At 37.2% G+C, this 27,836-nt stretch overlaps 3 protein-coding genes and 2 long non-coding RNA genes across 5 annotated transcripts in view; 2 read left to right on the top strand and 3 right to left on the bottom strand.

Moving 5' to 3' along the window:
• LOC117277425 (uncharacterized) overlaps positions 1 to 12,017 on the top strand; it is a 30,021-nt gene extending 18,004 nt beyond the window's left edge. The window contains exons 2-4 of the long non-coding RNA XR_004507715.2: positions 10,973 to 11,287; positions 11,374 to 11,621; positions 11,938 to 12,017. This is a non-coding gene — a long non-coding RNA (uncharacterized lncRNA). The remainder of the gene's footprint in view (positions 1 to 10,972; positions 11,288 to 11,373; positions 11,622 to 11,937) is intronic.
• A 468-nt stretch (positions 12,018 to 12,485) lies between these two features.
• Positions 12,486 to 13,676, top strand: LOC108945639 (uncharacterized). Its single transcript, XR_011414298.1, has 3 exons — positions 12,486 to 12,686; positions 12,767 to 12,863; positions 12,944 to 13,676. It is a non-coding gene; the product is annotated as an uncharacterized lncRNA (long non-coding RNA).
• A 7,793-nt stretch (positions 13,677 to 21,469) lies between these two features.
• Positions 21,470 to 22,060, bottom strand: LOC138905774 (secreted RxLR effector protein 161-like). The gene has a single exon (XM_070194294.1). The coding sequence runs from the start codon at positions 22,058 to 22,060 to the stop codon at positions 21,470 to 21,472; it is 591 nt and encodes a 196-aa protein (XP_070050395.1).
• Positions 22,061 to 23,008: 948 nt separating this feature from the next.
• Positions 23,009 to 26,034, bottom strand: LOC138905773 (uncharacterized). Its single transcript, XM_070194293.1, has 6 exons — positions 25,851 to 26,034; positions 25,403 to 25,782; positions 24,791 to 25,315; positions 24,398 to 24,534; positions 24,220 to 24,313; positions 23,009 to 24,106 (listed from the first exon to the last, which is right to left on the bottom strand). The coding sequence occupies exons 1-6, from the start codon at positions 26,032 to 26,034 to the stop codon at positions 23,009 to 23,011; spliced, it is 2,418 nt and encodes an 805-aa protein (XP_070050394.1).
• Positions 26,035 to 26,084: 50 nt separating this feature from the next.
• LOC117273269 (uncharacterized) lies at positions 26,085 to 26,639 on the bottom strand. Its single transcript, XM_033652384.2, has one exon. The coding sequence runs from the start codon at positions 26,637 to 26,639 to the stop codon at positions 26,085 to 26,087; it is 555 nt and encodes a 184-aa protein (XP_033508275.2).
• Positions 26,640 to 27,836: the final 1,197 nt, after the last annotated feature.

Below are 27,836 nucleotides of genomic sequence, written 5' to 3'. Positions count from 1 at the left end.
GATGCTCATGTACTCAATGACACTAGGTTTTGGGAGTATTTGTATTGGTATTTGCGATATTTGTGGATTTTGTTTAAATATTATATTTTCAAACTTAAAAGAAATTTTGGTTTATTGAGATTGTCGGCTTGCCTAGTATCGAGATAGGCGCCATCACGACAGGTTAGAATTTTGGGTCGTGACAAGTTGGTATCAGAGCCTAGGTTACATAGGTCTCATGGGTCATGAGCATGTCTAGTAGATTCTTGCGGATCGGTACAGAGACGTATGTACTTATCTTCGAGAGGCTACAGGGCTGTTAGGAGAACTTCCCTTCTTGATTTCTTCATCATGCGATTTGATTCTATTGAGGCTTGTGCCTTTATTTCCTTCCTACTCAATCTTATGCGACGCGAAGAGCTTGTTATCAATTGGGCATCGAGGAGTTGTAGTGGTATTGCAAACGTGGTGCAGGATATTTTTTCCTGCATGTTCGGGCAGGATATTATCGTTGCCTTGTAGAAGAATGTTCTTTTATTCCAGCTCAGTATCTGTATTTTCTATGATTTCGAGACTGTGCATGGGTTGCTATGATGGCTATGCGTTGTTATCGCACAATATTAGTGTAATGGTAAGGTGCTCGTTATGTGTTGAGGTGGTGAATGGGTCGAAGAGAGGATTTCTCAGTGCATGACTAAGGGGTTCAGCAATTAATTCCAGCGGAAGAAAGGCAATCGGACTATAGATGTCCAAGTTTGGTTGTTAAAGTAACAAGACTTGGTATTTGCAAGCATGGTCGAATTTTCATTGTGATGCGGTGTCGCCATCCTTGTTTGAACGCATTATGGTCTGCCGGTGTTACGGTCTTCTTGGGTTTCGCCTTCAGGGCAGGGTGCTATGAAATGGTGCATGAGGGATGGTTGCTAGAGATAGTTGTGTGCAGCGGTTCAGAATCAAACAGGTATTTCTAATGTTGATGGCTCGAGAAAGATGATCTTCAAAGAGGCTTATAGTCAGTAACAATTTATTGATTCAGATGCTATAGAGATGCATTTTGATTTGATGCAACAGTTGGGCAGCAAAGTATGAGGGAAGACATGACGGGAAGTGTTTTGCGGTGGTTGAAGTACTAGCAGGTCAAGTAGGAGAAGTAGAGGTTGAGAAGTTGCTTAAAGGAGATGGGTTAACCGAAGTAAGAGTGGAAGATTAGCATATGGATTCTGTGGTATGGTAGTCGCACTCCTTGAGAAAGTATAGAACAGTTTGGAATCGTGATAGAATGTGATTTGGCCTACGGACTTTATTTGGAGTGATGGTTACAGTACGAAGAAAGATTAAATATAGCAGAAAGGAGTTTGTTTGAAATGAAGAGGGATGTGAAGATCTGATTATCGTTTTAGGTGCAATATGACTTGAGTTCGGAAGGTATTGTTGAACTTTCAGTTGATGTCAATAGGGAAAGTTCAGACTTATACAAATGGTGGGCGAGCATGAGCTCATGAGAATTTACTGATTACATGGTAGTTGCACCTAGTGCAGCGTCGTTAGAAGATGTCAGTATGGAATTCCACAGGTGGTTATCTCTTGTGAGCAGTTAGCGGTGGCGTGATGTTGATGAAGCTTCTGCAAGGAACATTATTTACTACCCGATAAGAGGTCAAGTGTGTGACTGTGGCTGGTGATTCAGAATATTCATGAAAATATTAACAAAAGACTTCGAGAAGTCTGGCGGGTTAACGATGCGCGATCATGGTAATTGAGAAGGTAAAATCCTTGCGGGTTCTAAGTTTATATAATTGCAGCTTAAAGCTAAGTGGGGGAGCCTGCTATTGACAATTTGATTTCATGGTTATGTGTTAAATTTTAGTTTTGGTCAGAGACATACTTATGGATAAGTTATGACTTGCAGAGATGGAGATCAAGGATGACTCGAGTAAGGAAATTCCTGAATACGGGTTATATGGCACTTTATAGAAATACGGAAATCATGGAATGATTAAATTGTTAATTTGAAGAACGTAGTACGCAGGAAGTATGAATTTGATTGGTGGTGTTAAGGCATGTAACTTCTTTGGGGGTTGTTGTGCTAATGGGGCTTGTGTCTTTCGGCCCGTTTGGGTGGTGCAATTTACATTTGAGCAAAGTGGGTGACTCCCGAGAAAATCTAATGGGTTTGAGAATTATATATAGCAATTGAGAATGTTTCTGGACTTGTGTATGGATAAAATCTGAGATTTGCATTTGAAGGTGTCGGGACTTGCGGTAATTTTGTATGACTATGGATTCTACATTTCAGTATAAGAAAGGAAAGAGGAACAATTTTAAATTCACATAAGATATTTTCAGAGTGAGTTTTCAGAGTGAGTGTTCCAGTTGTGGTATTTATGGGGTAATTATGATGTTGTGAGACTTTACAGAAATTTTGGTGGCAATATTCTTAGGTTTGGTAACCTACGTGACTTGGTCGAGTTAGAGGGATTCAGTTCTGATAGCTTGGTTATGTGCAAATGGATTTCAAAGTGTTCTTAATGGTTTCTACCATGGGTTAAACCAGATATATTCTACCGGTGTAGGGAACGTGTTGTGTATTATGAATTCCTCCTAGAAAGAAGCAAGATGAAGGTTACTGAATGACCAGGTATGTAATTTGCTGGTTACCCAAAGTTGATAATGAGTCTCGTGCTTGTCACATGATGTCATAATAGATGTGGTGTGTGGCGCTGGATTAAGATTTATATGTACAAGGTGGCAGTTCATTCTTGAAAGGAAGATCACGAATTTTGGACAGAATGGTCAATTTCAGATAATTGGATGAATGTTATAACTGCTCAGTAATTCCTGAGAAGGGTGCGCATTTCAAAAGGCGCATTGTATTTTGACTTACAGATGTTCATTGGTATTGCAGTACTCATCTGGTTGATAGACTGCTGACATTCAAATTATTGCTATGTGGCACGGAAGAATTATGAAAGTATTCCTTATGGGAAGATTGTGAATGGAAGATGTGTTAGTCATTCTAGTGTTGGAGTTGGGATCAGTTACGGTGATTCATGTGTTTGATGAATTTGGAGACTGGGAGTTCTCAGAAGTATATTATTTCGAGTTGCTGCCTGTTTGAGGTGAGTATTTTATTTTAACTCAGTGGAGGCACTAGTTGCGTTAATTATTTGTGATAGCTACGCACTATACGTGTGCATATATGTGAGGTTTGAGCCAATGTGCAGGCAGCAAGTATTCATACTCGAAAGAATTCTTAGGCTATGATATGCCTAGAATTGACTGTTAAGTGTAAAGTTATAACATTTCTCGTGTTGTACCTTTGTTGAGAACTATCCGGGCTACATTTGAGGTTACAAAGAGGCTAATTCCCCTGAATAAATGGGGTAATTACTATTTCTACGTTAACTTGCCGATTTGGAGTGTGATAGTAGACTTTGCACATGCTTACATTATGGCATGTTATTTATGCCAGTCCAGGAGCATGAGAATCTTATTTCATTATCATATACATGTATACTTGTTTAATTGCTCATGTATGATATGCTGGGACAGGAGGCATGTGACCATGCCAGGCGATTTATATTATTGGCACGTGAGTTGTTCGTGCCGTGTGTAGGAATTATATTTCTATGATAATTTATCTTATTTATTAATTTCCTTCCTCTACAATTATGCATATGCGCCTACGGTTATCCTCTTCACGAAATTTGAGGAGTTGGTTGTAACATTGTGGTTGTGGTGGTGCTTGTTGAACTTGCAATACGGTTCTCTTCCTTGAGACATCTCCCTTATTTGGGTACACGGATTGCGCAGTTGTGGCTTGAGTTATATTGATGTGGCGTGTCTGTGGGATAGTTGTATTTAATAATATAAGGTCATTAGACCTAGAATGGGTACTATCAGATTTGATTACGGTATATTCGGGAGGATAATATTGAAAGTTAGCTTAGAAAGTGATTATGGTTCTGGTTGGGGCGAGAGAGCTCCATGACTTGTTGCTCTGATAAGGGGTCATGATATTTTTGCATGTTTCTTTTATTATCAGCAGTGTACGAAGGTTTTGGAATGAGGTTTGGCTTGATATGAGGTTTAATACTTGTACTTGGTTGGTTTGGAGTAATTACTGTGATCGGGAATGATGCTGCGAGCATGTAAGTTGTGTAGTATGTAATTTGATTATATCGGGGGTTATGGCTATGGCTTGATACAGCTTGTTCAGACTTATATGGTGTGTGAGATTTAGATCTTGGAAAGAATTTTGGGTGTTAGAAATTGGGCTCCAAATTTTGGGCTAAGGCTAAATTAATGATTTTTAGTTGTGTTATGTTGTCAGGCCTATATAGAATAGGGTGATGTGGGATCACCCCCGGTTATGTGCATGGTAAGGAGGAACAATAATTTAAAGTCTTAGGAACAACTCTTGGCACGTTCGAGGACGAACGTATATTTAAGTGGGAGAGATTGTAACGATCCGGCCGGTCGTTTTGAGCATTTACGCTCCTTTCAACAATTTGAAGTCTTGAATAACTTCCTACGAGGTATTATGACTTGTGTGAATTGCCAGTTTTGGATTTAAGGTATTTTGGAGTTAGCTTGAAAGAATGAATTTCATGTTGGAAGCTTAAGTTGAAATAGTTAACCGGATGTTGACTTATGTATAAACGACCCCGGAATAGAGTTTTGATGATTTCAATTCCGGAAAATTATTTGGAAGTCGGTAGAGGAATTAGGCTTGAAATGGCGAAAGATGAAGTTTTGGGAAGTTTGACCGGGGAGTTGACTTTTTGATATCAGAGTTGGAATTTAGTTCTGAAAATTTTCATAGATCCGTTATGTCATTTATCACTTGTGTGCAAAATTTGAGGTCATTCATAATTGATTTGATACGTTTCGGTGCAAAATATAGAAGTTGGAAGATTTAAAAACTCATAATTCGATTCGATGAGCGATTCGTAATTTCGGCGTTGTTTGGCATGGTTTGAAGCATCAACTAAGTTCGTATTGTATTTTGGGACATGTTGGTATATTTGGTTAAGGTCCCGAGGGACTCAGGTGGATTTCGGAAGGTTAACGGAATGGATTTCGGACAAAAGGAGCTGCTGAAATTGTTGAACTGCATAAGCAGTTTTTGAACAACAACTGGTGCAATCGCAGAGCTGAATTTGGAAGCTTATATCTCAAAATCTATAAGGAATCTGAAAATTATGAAGACATAAAAGTTGTAGCACTTTGATTCTAGTTTTCGGAAAGTTAAATCATTCATCATTTGGACATTTGTAAAAAATGATATGGTCGACTGAATGAAGGCTAGTAAAGCAGTTTCGCTAGAAATTCTGATACGTGGAGCTGACTTTGAAGGCTTATATCTCAAAATCTATAAGATATCCAAAAACTTTCAAAACATGAAAGTTGTAGTCCTTTGACTCTGGGTTCCCGAAAGTTAACCCATTCATCATTTGGACATTTGTATAGAAAGTTATGGTCGGCTGAATGAAGGTTGGTAAAGCAGTTTTGCCAGAAATTCTGATACGTGGAGCTGACTTTGGAAGCTTATATCTAAAAATCTATAAGGAATCTGAAAATTTTAAAACATAAAAATTGTAGACCATTGATTCTAGTTTTGAGAAAGTTAAAACATTCATCATTTGGGCATTTGTACAGAAAGTTATGTTCGACTGAATGAAGGCTGGTAGCAGTTTATATTGGCCCGAAAATCAGGCAAATTCGCATTTCACACATGCGACTTGCCTGGGCAGAATACTCAAAAACGGGAGTTAGCCATTTTTACTCATTTCTGAGTTTTGAGTCTTGGATTTGGGCGATTCCAAAGGGATTTTTCACGACTTCAACTTGAGTAAGTGTCCTATATCCAAAAATAATTATATTTCATAAATCCATGGTTATATTCATCATTTATTTCGGATTTAAATGGAAGAAATCAAATTTTTTGCAAAAATTTTGAAGAACAAAAATTTTAGATTTGCAGGTCGAGTTGTTATCGGAATTTAATAAAATTGGTATGGGTGGACTCGTAATTGAATGAGTTGTCAGATTTTGTGAGTTACGTCAGATTCCGAGACGTGGGTCCCACAGGCGATTTTTGAGTTAAATTTTGGATTTTTATGGAAAATTTGTATTTTCTTATGGAATTAATTCCAATAAATTTTATTGACTGAATCGAATTATTTGTGGCTATATTTGAGGTGTTTGGATGCCCATTCACGAGGCAAAGGCTTAGCGGAATAAGAATCTCACGGTTTGAGTAAGTAATAGTTTTAAATCTGGCCTTGAGGGTATGAAACCCCAGATTATTGTATTATGTGAGTATGTTGGAGGTGACGCACATGCTAGGTGACGGGCGTGTGGGTGTGCACCGTGGGAATTGGGACTTGGTCTATTCCGTGAAACTAAAAAGTTGAATAAGCTTGTTGTTAGCTATGTGCCCTTTCTGTACTATAAAAATTTGACAGTGAAGCATGCTTAGGCTATGTATTGGTGCTGTAAAGACCACAGAGGTCTTGTACATGTTGAATTATCTGCTAAATTATTTTTTTGTACCCAGTCATAGTTTACTTGTTTATTTTATCTCAGTCTTTATTGTTCATTATTGATGCATCATATTATTGTTATTTGGGATGAGTATCATGACTATTGAGAGCCCGAGAGACTGGAGAGATTTATGACTGATTAAGGCCGAGGACCTGATTGTGAGATATTATACTATAGCACGTGAGTTATCCGTGCAGCATCTGAGTTGTCCGTGTGGATCTTTATATTATACTATAGCACGTGAGTTGTCCGTGCAACATATGAGTTGTCCGTGCGGATCCAGATATTTATACTATGGCACGTGAGTTGTACGTGCATCATGTATGTTGTCCGTGCAGATTATAGCGCTTGGGATGTAGGAGCCCCTCCGGAGTCTGTACACCCCAGTGAGCGCGAGTACCCATTGAGTTTGAGTGCTGAGGGCTGAGAGCCGAGTGGTTGAGCTGTTGTGACGAGTTGAGTAACTGTTGCCCTGAGAGGATGTACTTGCTTTTCATTTGTTGTTGCACTTAGTAGCTATCTGTCATTGTTGTGAAATTCTCTAAAAGATTTTATATCCGGATTACATGAACTTGAATTGTATAAAACTGATTTGACTAAAAGTGCTGGAATTGAAAGCATGTCTACTCTCTGCTGGAATTACTGAAAATGAACTGTAAATATATAGCTCATCACTATCTTCAATTCCTTATTTATTATTGTTACTTGCTGAATTGGTTGTACTCATACTACACCTTGTACTTTGTTTGCAGATCCAGGTATTCTCGTACATAGCGGGTGTTGATTCTTTCACACTGTTTATTTTTTGGAGATTCTGAGGTAGCTGCCGTATTTCGCAGACCTTGCCTCTCCTTCTCTATTTCCTTATTTACTGTATTTGGTGTCAGACTGTTATGGACCGTATTTTCCAAACTTGTATTTATATTAGATGCTTATGTACTTAGTGACACCAGATTTTGGGAGTGTTTGTATAGGTATTTTTGAGATTTGTGGATTGCGTTTAAATATTATATTTTCAAACTTAAAAGAAATTGTGGTTTATTGAGATTGTCGACTTGCCTAGTATCGAGATAGGCGCCATCACGCCAGGTTAGAATTTTGGATCGTGACAATGTTTTTCCTCATGAATCAAACTTGCCAGCTTCATATTATGAATCAAAGAAGATAATTCGGGACCTTGGGCTTTCTTACAAGAAGATTGATGCATGTAAGAATGATTGCATGTTATATCGGAAGGATGATGAGTTTCTTAAATTTTGCAAAGTTTGTGGTGCGGCTAGATGGAAAGAGGATAAACGTAGTGGGAAAATAAAATTTAAAAGTGGAAAAAGATTCCATATAAGATTTTACGTTATTTTTCTCTAAAGCCAAGACTTCAAAGATTGTTTATATCCTCCAAGACATCTTCTCTAATGACATGGCATCATGACAAAAGAGTTGACGATAGTATAATGAGACACCTAGCTGATTCAGTAGCATGGAAATCATTTGATGAACTGCACCAATCTTTTGCTGCTGAGCCTTGTAATGTTCGACTTGGACTTGCTACTGATGGTTTTCAACCATTTGAAAATTCCAAAACTCCGTATAGCATTTGGCATGTGGTACTTATTCCTTATAATTTACCACCTTGGTTATGCATGAAAAAAGAGAATTTTATCTTATCGATGCTTATCCCTGGTTCGGAGAGTCCTAGATATGCAATTGATGTTTATCTCCAACCTTTGATTGAGGAATTAAAGAAATTATGGAAAACTGGAGTGGAGTCCTTTGATGCATCGGCTAGAAAGAACGTTACATGCAGCTTTGTTATGGACCATTAATGACTTTCCTGCATATACAAATTTGTCTGGATGGAGTACAAAAGGAAAATTGGCTTGCCCCTGTTGCAATAAAGAAACTTTCTCAATTAGGTTAGAAAATGGTAAAAAGCAGTGCTATATGGGCCATAGACGCTTTTTTCCTCTTGATCATAAATGGAGGAATGATAAAGAGTCATTTGATGGTACTAAAGAGCGGTGATTACCACCAAAAATATTGTCCGGTGATGATATACTTGGTCAAGTGACTGATTTGAATGGGTTACAACTAACAAAGGATCCAAAGAAGGAGATTAAAATATGATATAAAAGCAGAGGTGATAATTGAAATAAGAAGAGTATTTTCTTTGATCTTCCATATTGGAAAACTCTATTATTGTGTCATAATTTAGATGTGATGCACATTGAGAAGAACATATGTGATAATATTTTGGGGGAACTCTTGAATATCAAAGGAAAAATCAAAGACACCATAAAAACTCGGCTGGATTTGCAAGCGATGAACATAAGGAAAGAATTGCATCCAACGAAAAATGGGGATAAATATGAGTTACCAACAGCATGTTACACATTATCTCCTGAAGAGAAGCAGAAATTTTGCGAGTTCTTAAAAAATGTAAAGGTTCCAGATGAATTTTTATCAAATATTTCTTAGTGTATCAACCTTAAAGATTGTAAAATTTCAGGCTTAAAAAGTCATGATTGCCATATTATTCTATAATATTTACTCCCACTTGCGGTACGTGAAATGCTCTGCAAATCTGTAAGTGAACCACTTATTGAGTTTTCTGTATTTTTCAATATTCTTGGAGCGAAATGTTTAAGAATGGAAGAATTAGAACAGATAGACGGCCTAATTCGTACAACTGAGTGCAAGTTAGAAAAAGTCTTCCTTCCTACTTTTTTTGATGTCATGGAGCACTTACCAATTCATTTAGCTAATAAAGCTGAGATTGCTGGACCTACTCAATATCAACATATGTATCCAATGGAGAGATATATATACTTTATGAAATCTTTTATTGGTTATAGGGATTTCCCAGAAGGTTCTATTGCGGAGGGGTACTTAGTAACTGAATATTTGACCTTATGTTCAAGGTATTTGCATACAATGGAAACAAAATTTAATCGCCTTGAACGAAATTATAATGGTAGTGTTATAGAATGTGATAGAGGTCTATCAATATTTTCTGAATCTGGAAGAGCTTTCAGAGGTGGAAAACCATGCAGACTTGATTCACATGAATTTGAGCAAGCACATATTTATATTTTGAAGAACTGTGATGAAGTTCAACTATTTTTCGAGTAAGTAATGACTTGTCCAAATAATTTACTTATACAGTCTCTAACATTTTCATTTAAAATGACATATTGTCCTTCAATTCTTTGTAGAGAGTTTTTACAAACTCCAGGTAATGACTCTCAAGAAAATTCGGATCGACAATTCATTAGCTTGTTAAAAGAATTGGTGAGTACTAATAAGATATTATTATTTTTCCAACCAAGTATGCAAATAGTATTTGCTAATTATTTACTTGGTCGTGATAGGTTGCAGGTCTGTACAAACACGATAATACTAAGAAAATGGCAGATTTGCTCTCATTGTTACGTGATCCTACGCCATATGTAACAAGTTTTTGTGGCTACGTTGTTAATAGATATAGGTTTCATGTTCAAGACTATGATGAAGGTTTAAGAACTCAGAATTGTAGGGTGATTGTAGTTGGTGAGACAGATGCAGAAAATAAAAATATAGATTACTATGGAGAACTAACTGAGATTCTTGAGTTACAATTTGTTGGAGAAAGAAGACTGGTTTTGTTTCGATGTAAGTGGTTTGATATATATGATCAAGAAAAGGGAACTAAAATAGATGAATATGGATTTGTAAGGGTTAACCGCAAGCGCTTTCTGAAAACAAATGAGCGTTTTGTATTAGCTAGCCAAGTATCACAAGTATTGTATGCTGATGATCTTTTCAATAAAGGGTGGCATGTTGTACGAAATGTTCAACCTCATGATTGTTTTGACATTATGCAAAAAGAGGATGGTGATTACGAGGAGTTAGACAATTGTACACAAATGAAAAAAAAAAGAACTCATTAAGGTTTGGAACTTTATTTTGTATGCTTTTAATTTGTTAAATTCTTTATGATGTTCATACTGGACTCATCTGATTAACAAGTTCAATAGCATGATAGGGAAAGGTCTTTAAAACTCCATTAAGTTATTTCTTATTAACTGATTATATATTCACTTATGATAAAATTATCTTGCTAACTATCCGTATCTCTAAGTTTTTATGTGTTATTTGTTTCTGCTAATTTTTTCTAACTATGTTTATTGCCTGCCAACCTTCTATCTTATTTTCAAGCCATTCACATAAAGATGATTCATCTGAAGAAGCATCTTCCAAGATCGAAGTTCATCGAAATATAAAACTTATTTGAATATTGTATCTTCCGGATATTTTTTCTAGTTAATACATTTAGGTCGGAATCTGCTCTCATGTCTCAAAAATAGTCAATGTGCTAGTTGGCATCCCTTTTCTTATTGACAACTTGCTAAAATATTTTTCTTGTTGGGGTAGCTTAATAATACTCTTCTTTCTTTTGCTGTATTAGGTTGACATAAATCCATCAAAATCTCGGAAGTTTGAAATGCAATCAACTTCAAAGACTGTTCAGCATTCATACGTTGCGCCAGGTGCCGTAGCAAGGGGACGAGGGAAAAGCTTTAGATCTTTGGGTTCGGTAAGGGTACATGCTGAACAGAGACTCCCGATTGGAAATAGTAAAAATCTAATGCAACAACTTTTTATCTGAATGAGCTAGCTCAGAATACGAATCTTGCACCTCCTGATTTTGATCCACTAGAAGATGATGTTTCCCTCCCTCAAGAAGTTGAAGTGATGCAAGATACTCAAAGAAGCAAAATAAGTATTTTTCTTTCTAAGTTTGTAATATGTTTTTGTTGTTATTGGACTGGCCCTTTTTTGTGATTAACTTAAATTTGAAATTAGCAGGTCCATGTGAATCTGAAAAGGCAAAAAAAGTGAGAGGAAAGAACAGATGTAAAAATGTTCTATGACTCAAAGTTGGAGAAAAGTTGAGCGTCATTTTCTACCATAATCGAGCTGTTGGGAAGCATTCAGTCACATTTGTGAGACACTTAGGTATATTAGTTCGTGATCGTAATATGTGTCCATTGCGCGTACACTCATGGGCGGATATCGAAGAACATAAGCTAGACCACATGTGGGAACCTGTTACTGTAAGAATTTAAAGTATTACTTTGTTGTTTTGCCTTTTTCTTTTCTTCTTTCACAAATGAAAAGAAAATTAATTTTGAACCTTATAATCTTACATAATAATCATGTTAAATCTTTGAGTTTTAGTTTAAGCGTAATAAAAAGAAAATATATGTTAGAGCCGCTAATTTTGCAGCTTACAGATACTTCCAGAATAAAGGTTTGATGTTCGCCTCTTTATGCTTGCTGCTAGAAAAGAATTTGACTTTTTAGTTTTAATCTTTTTTATTGCTGTTAATTTTAATAATAGTAATGAAAGTTTGATTGGCACATCTACAGCATGAGATCGCCGGGAATGGAGGCATGGCCTCTTTAAGGTGTACTGCCGCTTTGCGACATAAGATTTCTATTTATATGCCACTAGAAGATTGTTGTTTTGGTTGAAGTTAGATCACTAAGATTTTGTGTGTTAAAATAAATAAGGAAGAATGAAATCAAGATAGGCAAAGGAAGCTCTTTTGCGGCGTAAAAAACTAAAGTAAATGTTTGGGAGGTTTTATCTCCATTCAGGCATAAGGTGTATTTTTTTTTCTTCTTTAATCTTTGGATACAGTAATTTAAAGTTGTTGGCGTCGTTTCTGGCATGTATGGCTACATCCAGAATACTAGTATTATAGTTTAATTCTTTCATATAACATTCAAAAGAAAATAATTATTATTTAAAAGATTAAAGATTTCATCTTAAGGTGTTTTGGTTCTAACAATTAATTTGTCACTAGTGACGCTCAATGTTTAAATTAATATTGTTGGTTAAAATTTTCTTTTTTATTTAGTTAAAACTCTTTGAGTTTTATATTTGATGATATTCTTAAAATATTATGGGACAAATTTAATAGTGCTGACATAAATGGTCAAAGAGATCATGTCTTGAAACATATGAGAAGGTAATGGAATAATTGGAGAGGATCATTGCATATGATTGTGAAATCTAAGCCATTGCGCGACGTTCTAAAGGATGGGCCAGAGGAGTCGACAAGAGTGATTGGGAATGGTTGGTCAAGGAGCACTTCTTATCTGAAAAGTTTAAGGTATGGCTTCATAACAATTTATAGCATCTTAGTTTTTTTAAGAGGCAGACCACACCTTCTATGTTATGTTGTTATTATAGGAAAAAAGTACAAGAAACTCAATGAATAGGTCTAAGTTGATTATGCCTCATCGTACGGGCAACAAGTCTATCAGAGAGATTATTTATGAACCGGTATGTAAATCGTGCCATTGTGTTAAGAAATCCCATCTTTGTTTAAATGATTCATTTGACTTGTTTATTTAAACGCGAAAGGAGGCAAAGATGGTAATCCACCAGATATGGCAACTATTTTCTTTGAGACTCATAAGAAGGACAACAAACTTGTCGAACCTAAAACCAATGAAAAATATGTATGTTTATTGATAAATTTTATTTTACCCCTTCCTTTGACTAAAAGCATTGCATTATCTCAAAGCTTATAATTTTTTAGGTTGAAATTCAAAAACTGGTACGATCTGAGACGTCTCTTACAAACATTGAGATTATAGAAAGGTGCTTTGGACCTCAATGCAAGAGTCATATGATTGGATTTGTAGGTGGAATAACCGCTAAGGAGTTGAAAGGCGGTAACTCCTCTAAGGCTGCATTGTTGGATGAGTTAAATGCAACTCGAAAAGAAAATCTATCACTAAAAAGACGCCTAGATAACTTAGAGAGTACAGTTGCACGACTTGCAAGCAAATTTTCTGGTCAGTCTTTATCAACACCATCTTCAAGTGAATCAGATACATGCATCTGACATGTTAGTAAACTTTTTACCAACCTTCTACAATTATCACATGTCATATTCATTTATTTAGCTAGTCACCCTGCCACTTTCTACTGCCATATCTTTCTTTATGCAAATTATAATTCCACTTATGATATGATGAGTATTTCTTAATCAAATGAATAAACAAAACTTTCTTCTATTTTTCATGTCAACAACTCATGTGCCTCGCTCTTTTTTGTTGAAGGATGAAATAAATAAATAACCGCTCTTCATGAACTGAGTGATCACCATCCTACTTCACTGTGAAAGCCTTCTATATTTCTTAATTCATTTTTCTTGATCACTTATAGAACCTATTTGTCCTTTGCTGAACTTTTCCCTTTTCTTTTCGGTTAAATCAACAAGATTATATGTTATTTTATCTAATTTTGATACTTTTCTATACTCAACAATGTGCTATAAAAATTCTGTAAATATTTTTGCATAGACAATGAGCTTATTTCAAGTATCCAGAGAATTCTAATTCACTGGCATATTAGTGGATAGCAGTCAACTAGTCAGATACCTCTGCTCCTGGATTTCTGCAGAGATCTCTATTTTGTTCTTTAGAAGTGTCACTTTCTTATATGCTTTAGCATATTGTTTTATCAGTACTATATAAAATATTAGTAGCAACTACTTCTAGGTACAAAATTAAATGGTAGTGTCTCTACCATATGTAGTTGCGCCATTTTTCATTTTCCTTTTCGACTCTTTATTGATATTGATAAGTGTTAGATAGTCTCATTCAAGATACAAATAGACAGAACAATAGTAGGAAAAAGATGACAGAAATTTTATAAATTAGTTTTTTTGGTATTTTTTTCTCAATGTAATTATGTGTACTAATATGTTTTGTTTGCTTTTTAAGATTCCTTTTTTAGGAATTTGTCTCTTCATTGTTTTTGTCTGCCCCCTCCCCCTCTTTGGTATTAGGGAAAAAAGAAAAAAGTGTCAACAAAGATACACCATTACTGGAGATGGTGCTTACACTTGACTGTAGTTTAGCTTTTTGGGACTTTCCGGTCATAGTTATTTGAATTCCAGGAAATCTCTTATCATTTATATTTATAATGGCCAAGCTCGATTTATTTACTTCAATTGTTCAATCAATATGCTAATTAAATTTGTTCATTTATTTTTCAAATAAAGTAGCTAAAGAAGTTTTTACTAAACTGACATGAACTTGTTCTTTTAGCCGATCAAAAATTTGAAGTATGAAGACGTCATTGAAAAAAGTGCAAAGCAAGTTGATGCATAATAGATTCATTTTCTCTCTTTTACGAGTTGATAGTGAGAAAGTCATAGGTATATATTCTAGTAATGTGTTGTTTTTTTAGTTCTTTCTAATTAACATATTAATTTTATGTGAATACATATTGATTACTTATTAATTTTTCTGATGCGTGTGTGAAGGTATATGGAATAATGAATATTATTGTGCAAACACCGGAAAAATTATGATATTATCTAATTGCATTTATTAAACTTTCATAATAGCAACGACTGAATTATTAAATAGGTTAGCGAAAACAAATTTGGTCATTAAAAATATTATTGTTAAAAGTAACATAAAATTAACGACGGGGAATTCGGGTCGCTAAAAATAATTATAGTAATCAAATTTGCGATTGCTTTTAAAGAGCTTTAATGATCGGATGACAAATAACTAGGGGAAATTTGGTCACAAAAGAGTTGGTATAACCAAAAATGCAATTGCTAACGTGCAAATTAAATGTCAAATAATCAAGCCACAGCTCCACAACATTAGTGCCAGAACACAAAAGCCAAAGTTAGCGATAATTACTTAAGTACTAAATTTTCAAATAATATACAATCTCTTTTTTTCCCTAGAAATGTCCACTATACCTCTAAGCTTTCAAGAGGAGCAAACACAAGGACAGACAGAACTCTGTCCAATGTAAAAAAGGACATATTGGGAAACAGAAACGAAAAAAGACAATGAAAATCTCAAAATTGTTCTCTCTCGAATCAGTACTAAGGCAATTTCCACCTGAACTAATGCTAAGATATCATATGATGAAACAACCAAAGATGAAAGAAGAGCGAGAAAATAAAGAAAATAGGTAGAGAACGTGGTAATATACTCCTCCAGCTAATTTCTACATAAAAACTTAGGGTCCCCGATCTCATATACGTATCAATGATGTTTGAATCAGTTTGCACGCATATCTGACTTTCTCTTATCAACCTTTTAACTTTCACGGCCAAGAACTGGGTTTTCCTCTAATGAAAGAGAATTCCTCTTGATAAAGTCCAAGCAATCTGCTATAGCTTCAGCGTAAAATGAATTTGAACGTGCAAAAGACTTCAACCTATAATCAGTTTTGCCTCCATACATAGCATAATCTGCCTTTTTCCTCACCAAATTTATAGAATTATTATTTCTCTTCAATAAACGAAGAATGTTACCAAAAGATGATCGCCAGGATCTGCTGAAAATTCTGAACAAATACAAGAACTTTACACGTAGCCGCTGCACTGAGAATTTTCTTGGATTTAGCTTAATACCTCTCATTCCATGGCATCTTCTTCCAACTATGTGATAACTAAGTATTTCACCCATGTCAAGAAATGAATAGGGTTTTGCTGCAAATGAACAGGGCAAGCAGCTTATAAAGAGTAGAAAAGGAATCAAAAAAGGCGTTTTGGTAGAAGCAAATTAAAGCAATGATTTCAAGTTGGTGTAGTGGTGGAAGGAAAGAACTCGGAAAATGATAAGTTGGTGTGAGGGATATTTAAATGGTCTAACGCGGAGGTAAGACTTGGAAAAAAGAGTATATATTTAGACAGCATAAAAATGTGGTGTGAATTATGTATGATCAAGGAGATTATATATAAAATCAAGCATCCGTCCTTGATTAAATAATTAAAGTATTTATAAGGAACAGTGTAGTGGGGTTAATTAAACTAGAAAGAAAAGTTGGGAATTCAAGACTAGTATGGTGGAGATTACAGCTTTCATCAAGGATCGTCATGAAACAACACTCACTAAAAAATTTATATAAAGTGTATATTTGTAAATAATATACTTTCTTTTTTTTCCCGACGCTTGAAAATAATATAAATAAACATCATTTTTGTGTAATAATATCAATTTATGGTAGAAACCCTCCCCACTTGAATTGACAAAATAGACAGATATTGTTTGTGTAAAATTTTGGATATTTATGGGGTGGTAATTAAAGGAAAGAGAAATATGGAAAGACCATGTCTTTATATAAAAAATCAAGTAACTGGAGTGGTTATAAGATTTTATATAGGCATAACAAAGAAAAATATGAAAGCTGAAAACTCGTTAGCCCTTACCCTATACACAAGGTCAATTTTAACAAGCTTGATTCCTCAAGTCTAAATATCACATTTTTGTCTTATTAATGACCTATTTTCCAACACAGTGGCCTTCTTTTATTTTTTTGAATGATAACGTGTCAGTTGGTAAATTCTATTTTGTAGAATATATACACAAAATTAGACTTTACGGAATGCCTATGTGTACACCACTGGAAATGAATGTTTACATATATTACTCCAAAATATTTCTGTGCTTTATCATATATTGGAAGGTAGAACTGTCTGAGTACTTTTCCAGATATGTTGGTATATAATAATACTACCGAAACACGTATCTTTAAAGCGGTAGAACAATTTATGCCAGGGCAAATGAAAAGAAAATTCGTGGATGGTGATGACTGCATGGTATTCCTTATACAATATTGGAAATCATGAATGTTCTCTTTTGATAGTAAGATTTTGTTTCTGTGTTACTTGTTCAATCTCTTACAAAATATGAGCGTTTTTGATAGAATATATTAGTCCAACAAACTGTATAGAGACCTGATCCTATACTAGTTCCCACAGAAATAGCTAATGAGCCGGTAAGTAATGACACAGGAGATTTTACGTGGAAAAATTCCTGCTCAAGGGGATAAAAAACCACGACCTACACTTGTAGGATTTTAGCTTCACTACTTGAGCAATCTTTAGATTACAACCTATTGTAACCTCGAAATTAAGCTATTAATCACTTACTAACTTGTAATACACCTATTACAAGCCACTTTGCAATACACCTATTACAAAGACTTCAACTCATGACTAACTCTAATCACAAACTCTAAGGGTTTATGGTTTTTGGAGGTTCCTAGTAAAAGCTTCTAAATAAGCAAAGTAGGAATTACAATGAAAAACTAATACAAAGATACAACTCAACTAATGACATACAAAAGACTTGTTGTAGGAACTGGTCCATAGTAGTGTTGTACTTTGTTCTTGATGCACTTGTGACTTCAATGCTTGATTATCAGATCTTGAGTGCTTGAATTATTTCACAAGTGTTCAAGTGATGTTTTGTTGTAATGCTTCTTGTTAATATCCTTTGGATGACATCACTTGGATGATGTAAACACTTGGTTGGTAAAAAAGCCCTTCCCAATGGGAAGTGAATGCTGCACTGTTTCTGCACTGTAGCATGTACAATACAGGCAGTCACTTTCCAACTGTAGAGTTGACTTCGTACTGCTGTCAGAGAAACTCAAAGGGATCAGGTCCCTGAGTTGATTCTTTTCTGTCTGAAGTCATACAACACACATTAGCTTGAGTCCGTTGATAGAGATATATACCAAGTGTACATCAGGTCCTTTATCTTGTTCTTAATAATGAGTTTGTTAGATCATCAAAACATAAATCTAAGATACTTTAAACCCATCAATTTCCCCATTTTTTATGATGACAAACTTAAAAATTGAAAACCATTTGTAGAACATAATAACCAGATAAAGTACCAGGAATTTCACAAGTTCCCCCTGACTCTATGCTTTCCCCTTACTCAGATGCCCCTGCTTCAATTTATCTTCCCCCTTTTGGCATCATTAAAAATACACAAGCAAGTAATCAGCATAAAGAAGTCTAGCCTAGCTAACTCATGTCACATGTGTGCACACAATATGATAGAAAAGAGATGCAGAAAAACACAAGTATTTAACAGCAAAAAGAGAGTCTTCATTGATTTATAAGACATAAGCCTCTGTCAAGAAAGTAGAGGCAAGTTTGGACTATTGAAAGCGGGAGCAGTTCAGGTGAAATCCATCCACATCAGAAAAAAAAAAAAAAAACTACCACAAGTCATCAAAACAAAAGAGAGAAACTTTACACTGTTCACTGGCACTGGTCACTGGAAGATATTCCTAGGGAGCACTAGAGGAAGAAGGCTTGGAGGAGGCCACAAGAATGTTGAGAACAAGGTCAATCCAAGCATTTGCGGACATCTGCTCTACGAGCATTTTCTCTCGTAGGGTCTCCACCTGTTGCCTGAGCTCAGCATTTTCTTTTGACAGATGAGCAACTTCTTCACTTGATGAACTGGATGGTCCTGGTGCCCCTATAGCCTGACTTAGCTGAGTCTCGAGAATGGCATTCCTTTCCTTCAGCTTCCTGATCTCCTCTGTAGCACTATTCTGGGCATTGATCAGCTTGGAGATCGTCGAAGTGCTGCCCATTCCTCCAACCTTTTCAACACATTCACATTCCTCCAGTGTAATTTTCGAGAAGGTCTGTTTCCTGGTTCCCATCTTGGGCCGTCCTAAGGGCACATTAAAGAACTTGAAGACACGCGTGAGAAGAAATCCATAAGGGAGTCCATGGTTCCCATCCTTGAAAGCTGTTACTTTCTGCATATGTTCAATCATAATGGCAGGCAAATTGATAGAGAGGAACTCATCCAATGCTTCCATTAAGTATAGATCAGACCGGGATGTAATGGACCTTCTTTCAGCACGAGGGAGCAGAACCTTATTAACCAACTCAAATAACAGTTGGTACACAGGAAGCAGAGCCTTCTTGTATACCCGTTCCCCATGCTGGATAGCTTTCTCTTTCACAATGGCGCGCCTAAAATTAGATCCACAAGCGCCTCTCACAGATGACAACCCTTCAGATGGAACCCTGAGAATGTTTCCCAACACAGTAGCATCTATAACAAATATCCACATCATTCACTAGGACACATATGTGGTCATCTTCAACAGTGAAGAGTTCAGCATAGAAACTTTGGACCTTCCTCATACACCTTGGGCACATCCTCTTTGAACAGATGGCCCCGCTGCTGAAATTCCACCATCTCAAGAATTTTTCTCATACCCGCCATTTCAGAAATCTCTGGGTCAAACGTGCGACCCCATAGTACCTTCTGGTACCGCAGCCTTTCTTGCCCAGGCACACTTACACTTTTCACCCTTTTGACAGAACCGGGTGCCCCAACAGTTTCCAACTTCCTTTTACCAGACTTCTCAATGGACTTACCCTTGATACTTGATTTCACCAGAATATCATCATCAGACACTGATCTTTCCTCCACAACGTGCTTAGACTTGATACTACCTTTCACAAATATTTTACTTGATGTTTCAATAGCTTTCTTTGAAGCACTCTCAACAGATTGTTTCTTTTTCTGAGATCTTTTAACAAGGGAACTTGGTTCCTCTTGAGCATCCTCATCCACTTCCACTACATGTATACTTTTTCCACACACAATTTCCCCGTCCTTCACCAGCCTCTTCTTCTTTTTCTTGCTACTCCTTTTGCTTTTCTTTAAGGCAGACTCAAAAGCATCATTTTGTTGCAACCTTGTGGTAGGTCGCTTAGGAGGGGGCTCAGGAGTGACCACGGGTTTTCTAATCTTAAAGCGTGCACTGAGAACCACATCATCCTGTTCATCCTCATCACTAGATCTTACAACGGGAGGGATGGACTCCAACGATTCAGCATCAAAGTGAGGAGATGGAGAAGGATCGAAGCTGACCTGGGAAGATGATTCCTGATCTGTTTTCTCAGGGAGGGGATCAGGTTCATCAGTAGGGTTCATAGTAGCTTCTTCAGGTGTAGAAGATCCGAAGAGCACCATTGTTCCTTCTTCTCCTAAGAGCGGAGTCCCTTCCCCCTAAGACTCAAGCATGGAAGAAGTTACCTTATTCACCAGTCTCTCGGCAGTAATGGCTAATATGTTTTCGATGGCCTCCTTTTCCTGAGGTTTCATAGCAGCAGCAGTAACCATAGGACTAGCACATTGATCAGTATCTTCCTCAAACACCCCTTTTCCTTGTTGAGTTTCACCCTTTTCGTCATCCTTGTTCTGTACTTTGAGAGTATCAAGCAACAGAGAAGAAACACTATCTATTTTTGGTGCTTCTGAGTCCTCAACACTTAAGGAATGAGTATTGACAGAGGGAGTGATGAGAGAGATAGGGGTGAAAGTGAATCAGGTTTGGGTGTTTCTGGGTCAGCAATGGTGGAAGAGGGGACGTTTGGTGGTGTTTCTAACATGGCGGATGAGTCAAGGGTTTTCTCTTCAGAGGTGGGTAGGTTTGCTTGCTCTTCAGCCATGGTAGATAGTTGGGTAGAAGGTTCTGGAAGAGTGGTAAAGTTAGGAGGTGTAGGGGTTTTAAAGAGGGAAAGGATAATTATGAGGGAAGAAAAACGGGTTCTGAAACGGCTGTAGGTTTGTGGGAAGATGCAACGTTGCAGAGGAAAGTAAAAAGATAAGAAATAAAAGACGTGATATACAGGGTCTGAAAAGGTGGATGATGTGGCAGTTAATTTTGTTTCTTTTGAGATATGCATGAAAAAACACAAGACTACTAACCTGTGGTACAAGAACCAGGTTCTTGATCGGTCTTTCGGAAAAGATTTTTCAACTCTCTTTTACCGCTCATGCATTGTTTCTTCAGCTTCTATGATCATTATGCGTGTCTATCTGCAACAGTATAGAGGTAAGTTAGGCTTGGCCGGAAAAGACTTTAGCTAGATTTACATGAATGTAACTTTCATAGCCACATGGAAAGGAATCAGGTTCTCAATTAGGCTTGATTAACCCCAGTGCCATCCTGTTTTTCTCAAAATGTTCCCTGCTCAGAGCTTTGGTGAAGATGTCTGCAATTTAGTCTTCTGTACTACAAAACTTCATGCAAATAAGCCCCTTCTCCACATTGTCTCTGAGAAAATGATGTCTCACATCAATGTGCTTGGTTCTCTTGTGCTGGACCGGGTTTCTTTTCCATGTTGAGTGCACTGGTGTTGTCATATAGAAGAGGTATACAGTCAGTGTACACTCCAAAATCCTCCAATTGTTGTTTGATCCACAAGAGCTGGGCACAGCAAGAAGCTGCAGCAACATATTCTGCTTCAGCTGTTGAGAGAGCTATAGAGTTTTGCTTCCTTGTGCCCCATGAAATCAGACAGGATCTTAGGAAGTGAGCCATTCCGGATGTGTTTTTCCAGTCCACCAGATAACCTACATAATCTGCATCAGCGTACCCAACAAGATTAAAATTGTCACATGAAGGGTAATACAGAACCATGTCCTGTGTTCCCTGAAGATCTCTCAAAATCTTTTTGGAAGCCTTTAGGTTAGATTCCTTGGGGTTTGACTGGAACCTTGCACATAGCCCCACACTGAATACAATATACGGTCTACTGGCAGTGAGATAGAGGAGAGATCCAATAATATCTCGATACATTGTTTGATTTATAGAAGAGCTAGATTTATCCAAGTCCAGTCGAGTAGCAGTAGCAATGGAAGTGTCCATCACTTTTGATGCTTCCATATCGAACCTCTTCAAAAGCTCCTTGATGTATTTCTACTGACTGATACAGGTTCCCTTCGTGGACTGCTTCACTTGAAGACCCAAGAAAACGTTCAGCTCCCCCATCATGCTCATCTCAAACTCACTTCCCATGAGTTTTGCAAATTTCTCACAAAGTGAGTCAGTTGTTGCCCCAAAGATAATATCATCAACGTATACCTGAACAATGAGCAGGTTCCTTCCTCGTTTCTTCAGAAACAGTGTGTTGTGAATTAATCCTCTTGTAAAGCCATTTTCTAAGAGAAACTTTGACAACCTTTCATACCAAGCTCGAGGAGTCTGCTTCAAACCATACAATGCCTTGTCCAATTTGAACACATATTCAGGATGTTCATGACATTCAAAACTTGGAGGTTGCTTAACATAGACTTCTTCCTTGAGAAAACCATTCAGAAATGCACTTTTGACATCCATTTGGAACAAGGTGAATTCCATATGTGATGCAAAGGCAATGAGAATTCTGATGGCTTCCATACGAGCAGCTGGAGCGAAAGTCTCATCATAATCAATCTCTTTCTCCTGATTGTAGCCCTGAACAACTAGCCTTGCCTTGTTCCTTGTAGTGTTTCCATGCTCATCAATCTTGTTTCTGAACACCCACCTGGTCCCTATGATGGTTCTATCCGAGGGTCTAGGTATCAGGTGCCATACTTTGTTCCTTTCAAATTGATGCAACTCTTCTTGCATAGATGTGATCCATTCTGCATCCTTCAAGGCTTCCTTAATATTTTTGGGTTATTTTTGGGAGAGAAAGGCTGAGAAGGCAAGTGAATTTCTTGCTTTTGATCTAGTTTGGACTCCAGAATCAAGGGGGGTGATTATATTATCGAGAGAATGGGAGCTTTTGTGTTTCCAGTTTGGCACTTGAATATCATTAGTGGAGGAACTAGGTAATCCTGACTGGTTCCCTTACATTCTTCTTTCTGCTACTTGTGGAGTACTTTGAACTGCATCAACCACTATTTCTTCAGCTTCAGTGGTTGTGATTTGGGTACCTGGTTCCTCTTGAGTTGGAGTGGAGGAGGTTGTATTGCCTTCATTTGTCTCCTTCACTTGACTCATCATATCTGCCTTTCCATTTGCCATATCAATGATTTCTCTTGGAACCAGCAGTGGCTCACTGTCTTGATCATCCTTGTTGCTCTTCTCACCAGATGAAGGGGACTCATAAAAGATTACATGAAAACTTTCTTCCACACACCGAGTCATTTTATTGTAAACTTTGTAAGCTTTGCTTTGAGAAGAATACCCCAAAAAAATTCCTTCATCGCTTTTGGCATTAAATTTTCCAAGCTGATCCTTTCCATGGTTGAGAACATAGCACTTGCACCCGAACGTTCTTAAGTGAGTCAGCTTGGGCTTCCTTCCATTTAATAGCTCATATGGAGTTTTGTTCAAGAAGAATCTGATCATGCACCTGTTCACTAAGTAGCAGGCAGTATTTATGGCTTCTGCCCAGAAGTTTTTGGCTATCCCACTGTCAATAAGCATTGTTCTGGCCATATCTTCAAGGGTTCTGTTCTTCCTTCCTACAACTCCATTTTGTTGTGGAGTTCTTAGAGCTGAGAAGTTGTGGGTGATGCTATTTTTACTGCAGAATTCATCAAACTTGGCATTGTCAAATTTTGTTCCATGATCGGATCTGATGCAAGCCACTTTTGATTCCATCTTCACTTGAATTTTCTTCACAAAGGCTACAAATACTTCGAAGGTCTCATCCTTTGTTCTGAGAAATAGCGTCCAAGTGAATCTTGAGTAGTCATCTACTATCACAAAAATGTATCTTTTTCCTCCCGTGCTTGGCACTCTCATAGGGCCACATAGATCCATATGAAGTAGTTCAAGTGGCTTTAATGTTCTAACATCTTTCTTTGACTTGAATAAAGATTTCACATGATTCCCTCTAGCACAAGCTTGTGCTCTTTGAACTTTGAATTTGGCAAGCCACGAACTAGGTCCTTCTGTATCAGCTTGTTCAGAAGAGAGAAGCTTGCATGTCCCAGCGTTCTGTGCCACAGCTCGGCATCATCATCAATAGCTTTCAGGTAGCTCATGTCACCACTTTGTAGGGACTTGAAATCAGCAACGTAGATGTTCTTGTATCTTTTGGCCACAAGTACCACTTCACTAGTTACCAAATTAGTAATTGTGCATATCTTTGACAAAAACTCCACTTTGTTTCCCTTATCACAAATTTGAGAAACACTTAAGAGACTGTACTTCAGACCATTGACATAATACACGTTCTCGATTGAGTGTGAGAGAGACTTTCTAATTTTTCCAACACCAAGAATTTACCCCTTTTTCCCATTTCCAAAGGATACATTCCCTCCTTGCAGGGCTTTCAGTGAAAGGAAGTCCATGGTATTTCCAGTCATGTGCTTAGAGCATCCGCTGTCCATGATCCATTGTTGACTGCTTCCTCTCAATGTTCCCTGCACAAGGAATTCAAGGGTTAGATTTAGGAACCCAAACAAGTTTGGGTCCCTTGTAATGAGAAAAGGGATGAATGAGAGCTCTTCTAGTCCATGCATGCAATATGTGTTTTTTATGAGTAGCACCTGGTCCTCTAATAGTAGTTACTTTTTCAGCAAAAACTTTGTTTTTTTGAACAGACTGGACTCTGGCTTAGCAATTTTTCTTGAAATGCCCATTGTTCCCACTGTGGGTACAAAGCCAGTTATCAGGTACAATGACGTACTTGCTATGAGGGTTATAGGGAACTTTCTCCCTTTGGAACCCTATTCCCTGCCTGTTTCCACCATTGTTAAAATACATAGCAGTAATAGCATCTGAGGACCAGGTCCACTTAAGAGATTTCTCAAGATCATTTTTTACTTTTTCCAATTCTGCTTGAAGCTGCCTATTTTTCTCAAGCTCAACACATAAACTAGTTTTCACAATATTCAGCTCATTTTCAAGTTTAATATGTGCCTCACTAGCAATTTCCTTTCCTTTTTCAGAATTTCCAGGCCTAGAGTCTGCTTTAAGTTCCTCAATTGTTTCCTCTAGGTTTGCAATCACCACTAGGAGATCATCTCTTTCTTGCTCAGTGATAGCAACTTTCTCCACTAAGGCATTCTTTTCTTTACTAAGGTTCTCAGTGGTTTCTTTCAAGTCAACTACAACTACCATCAAATCATCTCTTTCATGTTCTACACTAGCAATTTTGTTTGTTAGAACCTCCTTTTCATTTTTCAGATTTTCTATGGTTTCCTTCAGGTCAACTATACAAATAACCAAGTCATCTCTAGTCTGCTCAGCATCTCCTAACTATATGGTTAAGGCATCCTTATCACTCACCATACTATGATATGCATCAATCAATACATTAGCCAATGACATGAGTTTTTTAGGAGAATAGGATTTCAGATTTCTCTGAACATCCCTAAAATTTACCTCATCGTCTTCATCATCATCTGATTGAGCCATCAAGGAGAATATTGAATCATATTCATTTGCTTCACTTTCAACTGCCAACATGGAGCTATCCCCTGCATCATTTTCTTCTTCAGACTTACTTGAGGAGTCTCCCCATGCTGCAAGAGCTTGCTTCACAACATTGTCAGCTGCGCTTTTTCTTTTGAAGCATTTTTTAGGAACCGGGTTCCTCTTGGCTGCTTTATCAGAGTTATGCTTGAAATGTTCTTGCTTCAAAAGAGGATAGTCCTTGATGAAATGCCCTGGCTTTCCATACTTATGACAGAGGTCATAATTATTTAGTTTGCTGGAACTTCTCTCTTTGGTATACCTCCATTCCTTCGAACCATTTTCTGAAACCTCCTGGTAAGGTATGCCATATCACTATCCTCCTCACTCGAATCATTGTTTTCAGCTTTGAGTACCAGGTTTTTCTCCTTCTTTGGTTCTTTTCTTTCGTTGTCCTTCTTTGTCTTCATCTCATAGGTCTTCAGATTTCCAACTAGCTCGTCCATAGTCAGTGTTTGCAGATCCTTGGCTTCAGTAATAGCGTTCACCTTACACTCTAGGAGCTGGGTAAAACGCTAAGAACTTTCCTCACGAGCTTGTTCCTCGGAATGATTTCTCCAAGAGAGTGTAGCTCATTTATAATGGAAGTGAATCGAGTATGCATATCTTTAATGGATTCATCATCCTTCATTTTAAAGAGCTCACACTCAGTGGTGAGCATGTCGATCTTGGACTGCTTTACTTGAGTGGTTCCCTCATGTGCCGTTTGTAGAGCTTCCCATATCTCCTTGGCGGATTGACAGGATGAGATCCTATTATATTCATCAGGTCCTATGCCACACACCAAAATCTTTTTGGCGCGAAAGTTCTTTTCTACAGCTTTCCTGTCGGCATCATTGTACTCTTTCCTGGTTTTTGGCACCATTACAGCAGGTTCTCCTACCTTCTTTGTTGGGACGTATGGACCATCACAAATAACATCCCATAACTCGGAGTCTAATGCCATTTTGAAGTCATGCATTCGAGTTTTCCACCAGTTATAGTATTGGCCGTTGAATCTTGGGGGCCTATAGGTTGGTTGTCCTTCTTCAAAGTTTGGTGGAGCAGCCATGGTGAGGATCCTCTCTAGATGTTAACCTTTTAGAAAGAACCTACTCTGGTACCAATTGATAGAATGTATGAGTCCACTAAACTGTATAGAGACCTGGTCCTATACCAGTTCCCACAGAAATAGCTAATGAACCAGTAAGTAAATGACACAGGATATTTTACGTGAAAAAATCTCTGCTCAAGGGGATAAAAAACCACGACCTATACTTGTAGGATTTCAACTTCACTACTTGAGCAATCTTTAGATTACAACCTATTGTAATCTCAGAATTAAACTCTCAATCCCTTACTAACTTGTAATACACCTATTACAAGCCACTTTGCAATACACCTATTACAAAGACTTCAACTCATGACTAACTCTAGTCACGACACAAACTCTAAGGGTTTATGGTTTTTGGAGGTTCCTAGTAAAAGCTTCTAAATAAGCAAAGTAGGAATTACAATGAAAAACTAATACAAAGATACAACTCAACTAATGACATACAAAAGACTTGTTGTAGGAACTGGTCCATAGTAGTGTTGTACTTTGTTCTTGATGCACTTGTGACTTCAATGCTTGATTATCAGATCTTGAGTGCTTGAATTATTTCACAAGTGTTCAATTGATGTATTGTTGTAATGCTTCTTGTTAATATCCTTTGGATGACATCACTTGGATGATGTAAACACTTGGTTGGTAAAAAAGCCCTTCCCAATGGGAAGTGAATGCTGCACTGTTTCTGCACTGTAGCATGTACAATACAGGCAGTCACTTTTCAACTGTAGAGTTGACTTCGTACTGCTGTCAGGGAAACTCAAAGGGATCAGGTCCCTGAGTTGATTCTTTTCTGTCTGAAGTCATACAACACACATTAGCTTGAGTCCGTTGATAGAGATATATACCAAGTGTACATCATGTCCTTTATCTTGTTCTTAACAATGAGTTTGTTAGATCATCAAAACATAAATCTAAGATACTTTAAACCCATCAATTTTAATCAGTAATTAATTGGAAAAGCTATGTGACAAATGCAAGCAAGCTGCATGCTTTAATCTTCAAACTTGTTCCCTAGGCTGTTTCTTAACATATATTAACAATGAGGTTTCATTCATTACTTCTTGGTCAAAATTACATTTATAATTTAATTACTCCAATAAGGAAAAAGTATTTATATACATTAAGTTTGCATCTTTGCTACAAAGAGTACTAATGATT

This window comes from Nicotiana tomentosiformis, chromosome 2 (genome assembly GCF_000390325.3).
Source record: "Nicotiana tomentosiformis chromosome 2, ASM39032v3, whole genome shotgun sequence".
Taxonomy (NCBI): Eukaryota; Viridiplantae; Streptophyta; class Magnoliopsida; order Solanales; family Solanaceae; genus Nicotiana; species Nicotiana tomentosiformis.
The sequence above is the reverse complement of the archived record's forward strand: the minus strand, read 5'-3'. Positions and strand labels throughout refer to the sequence as shown.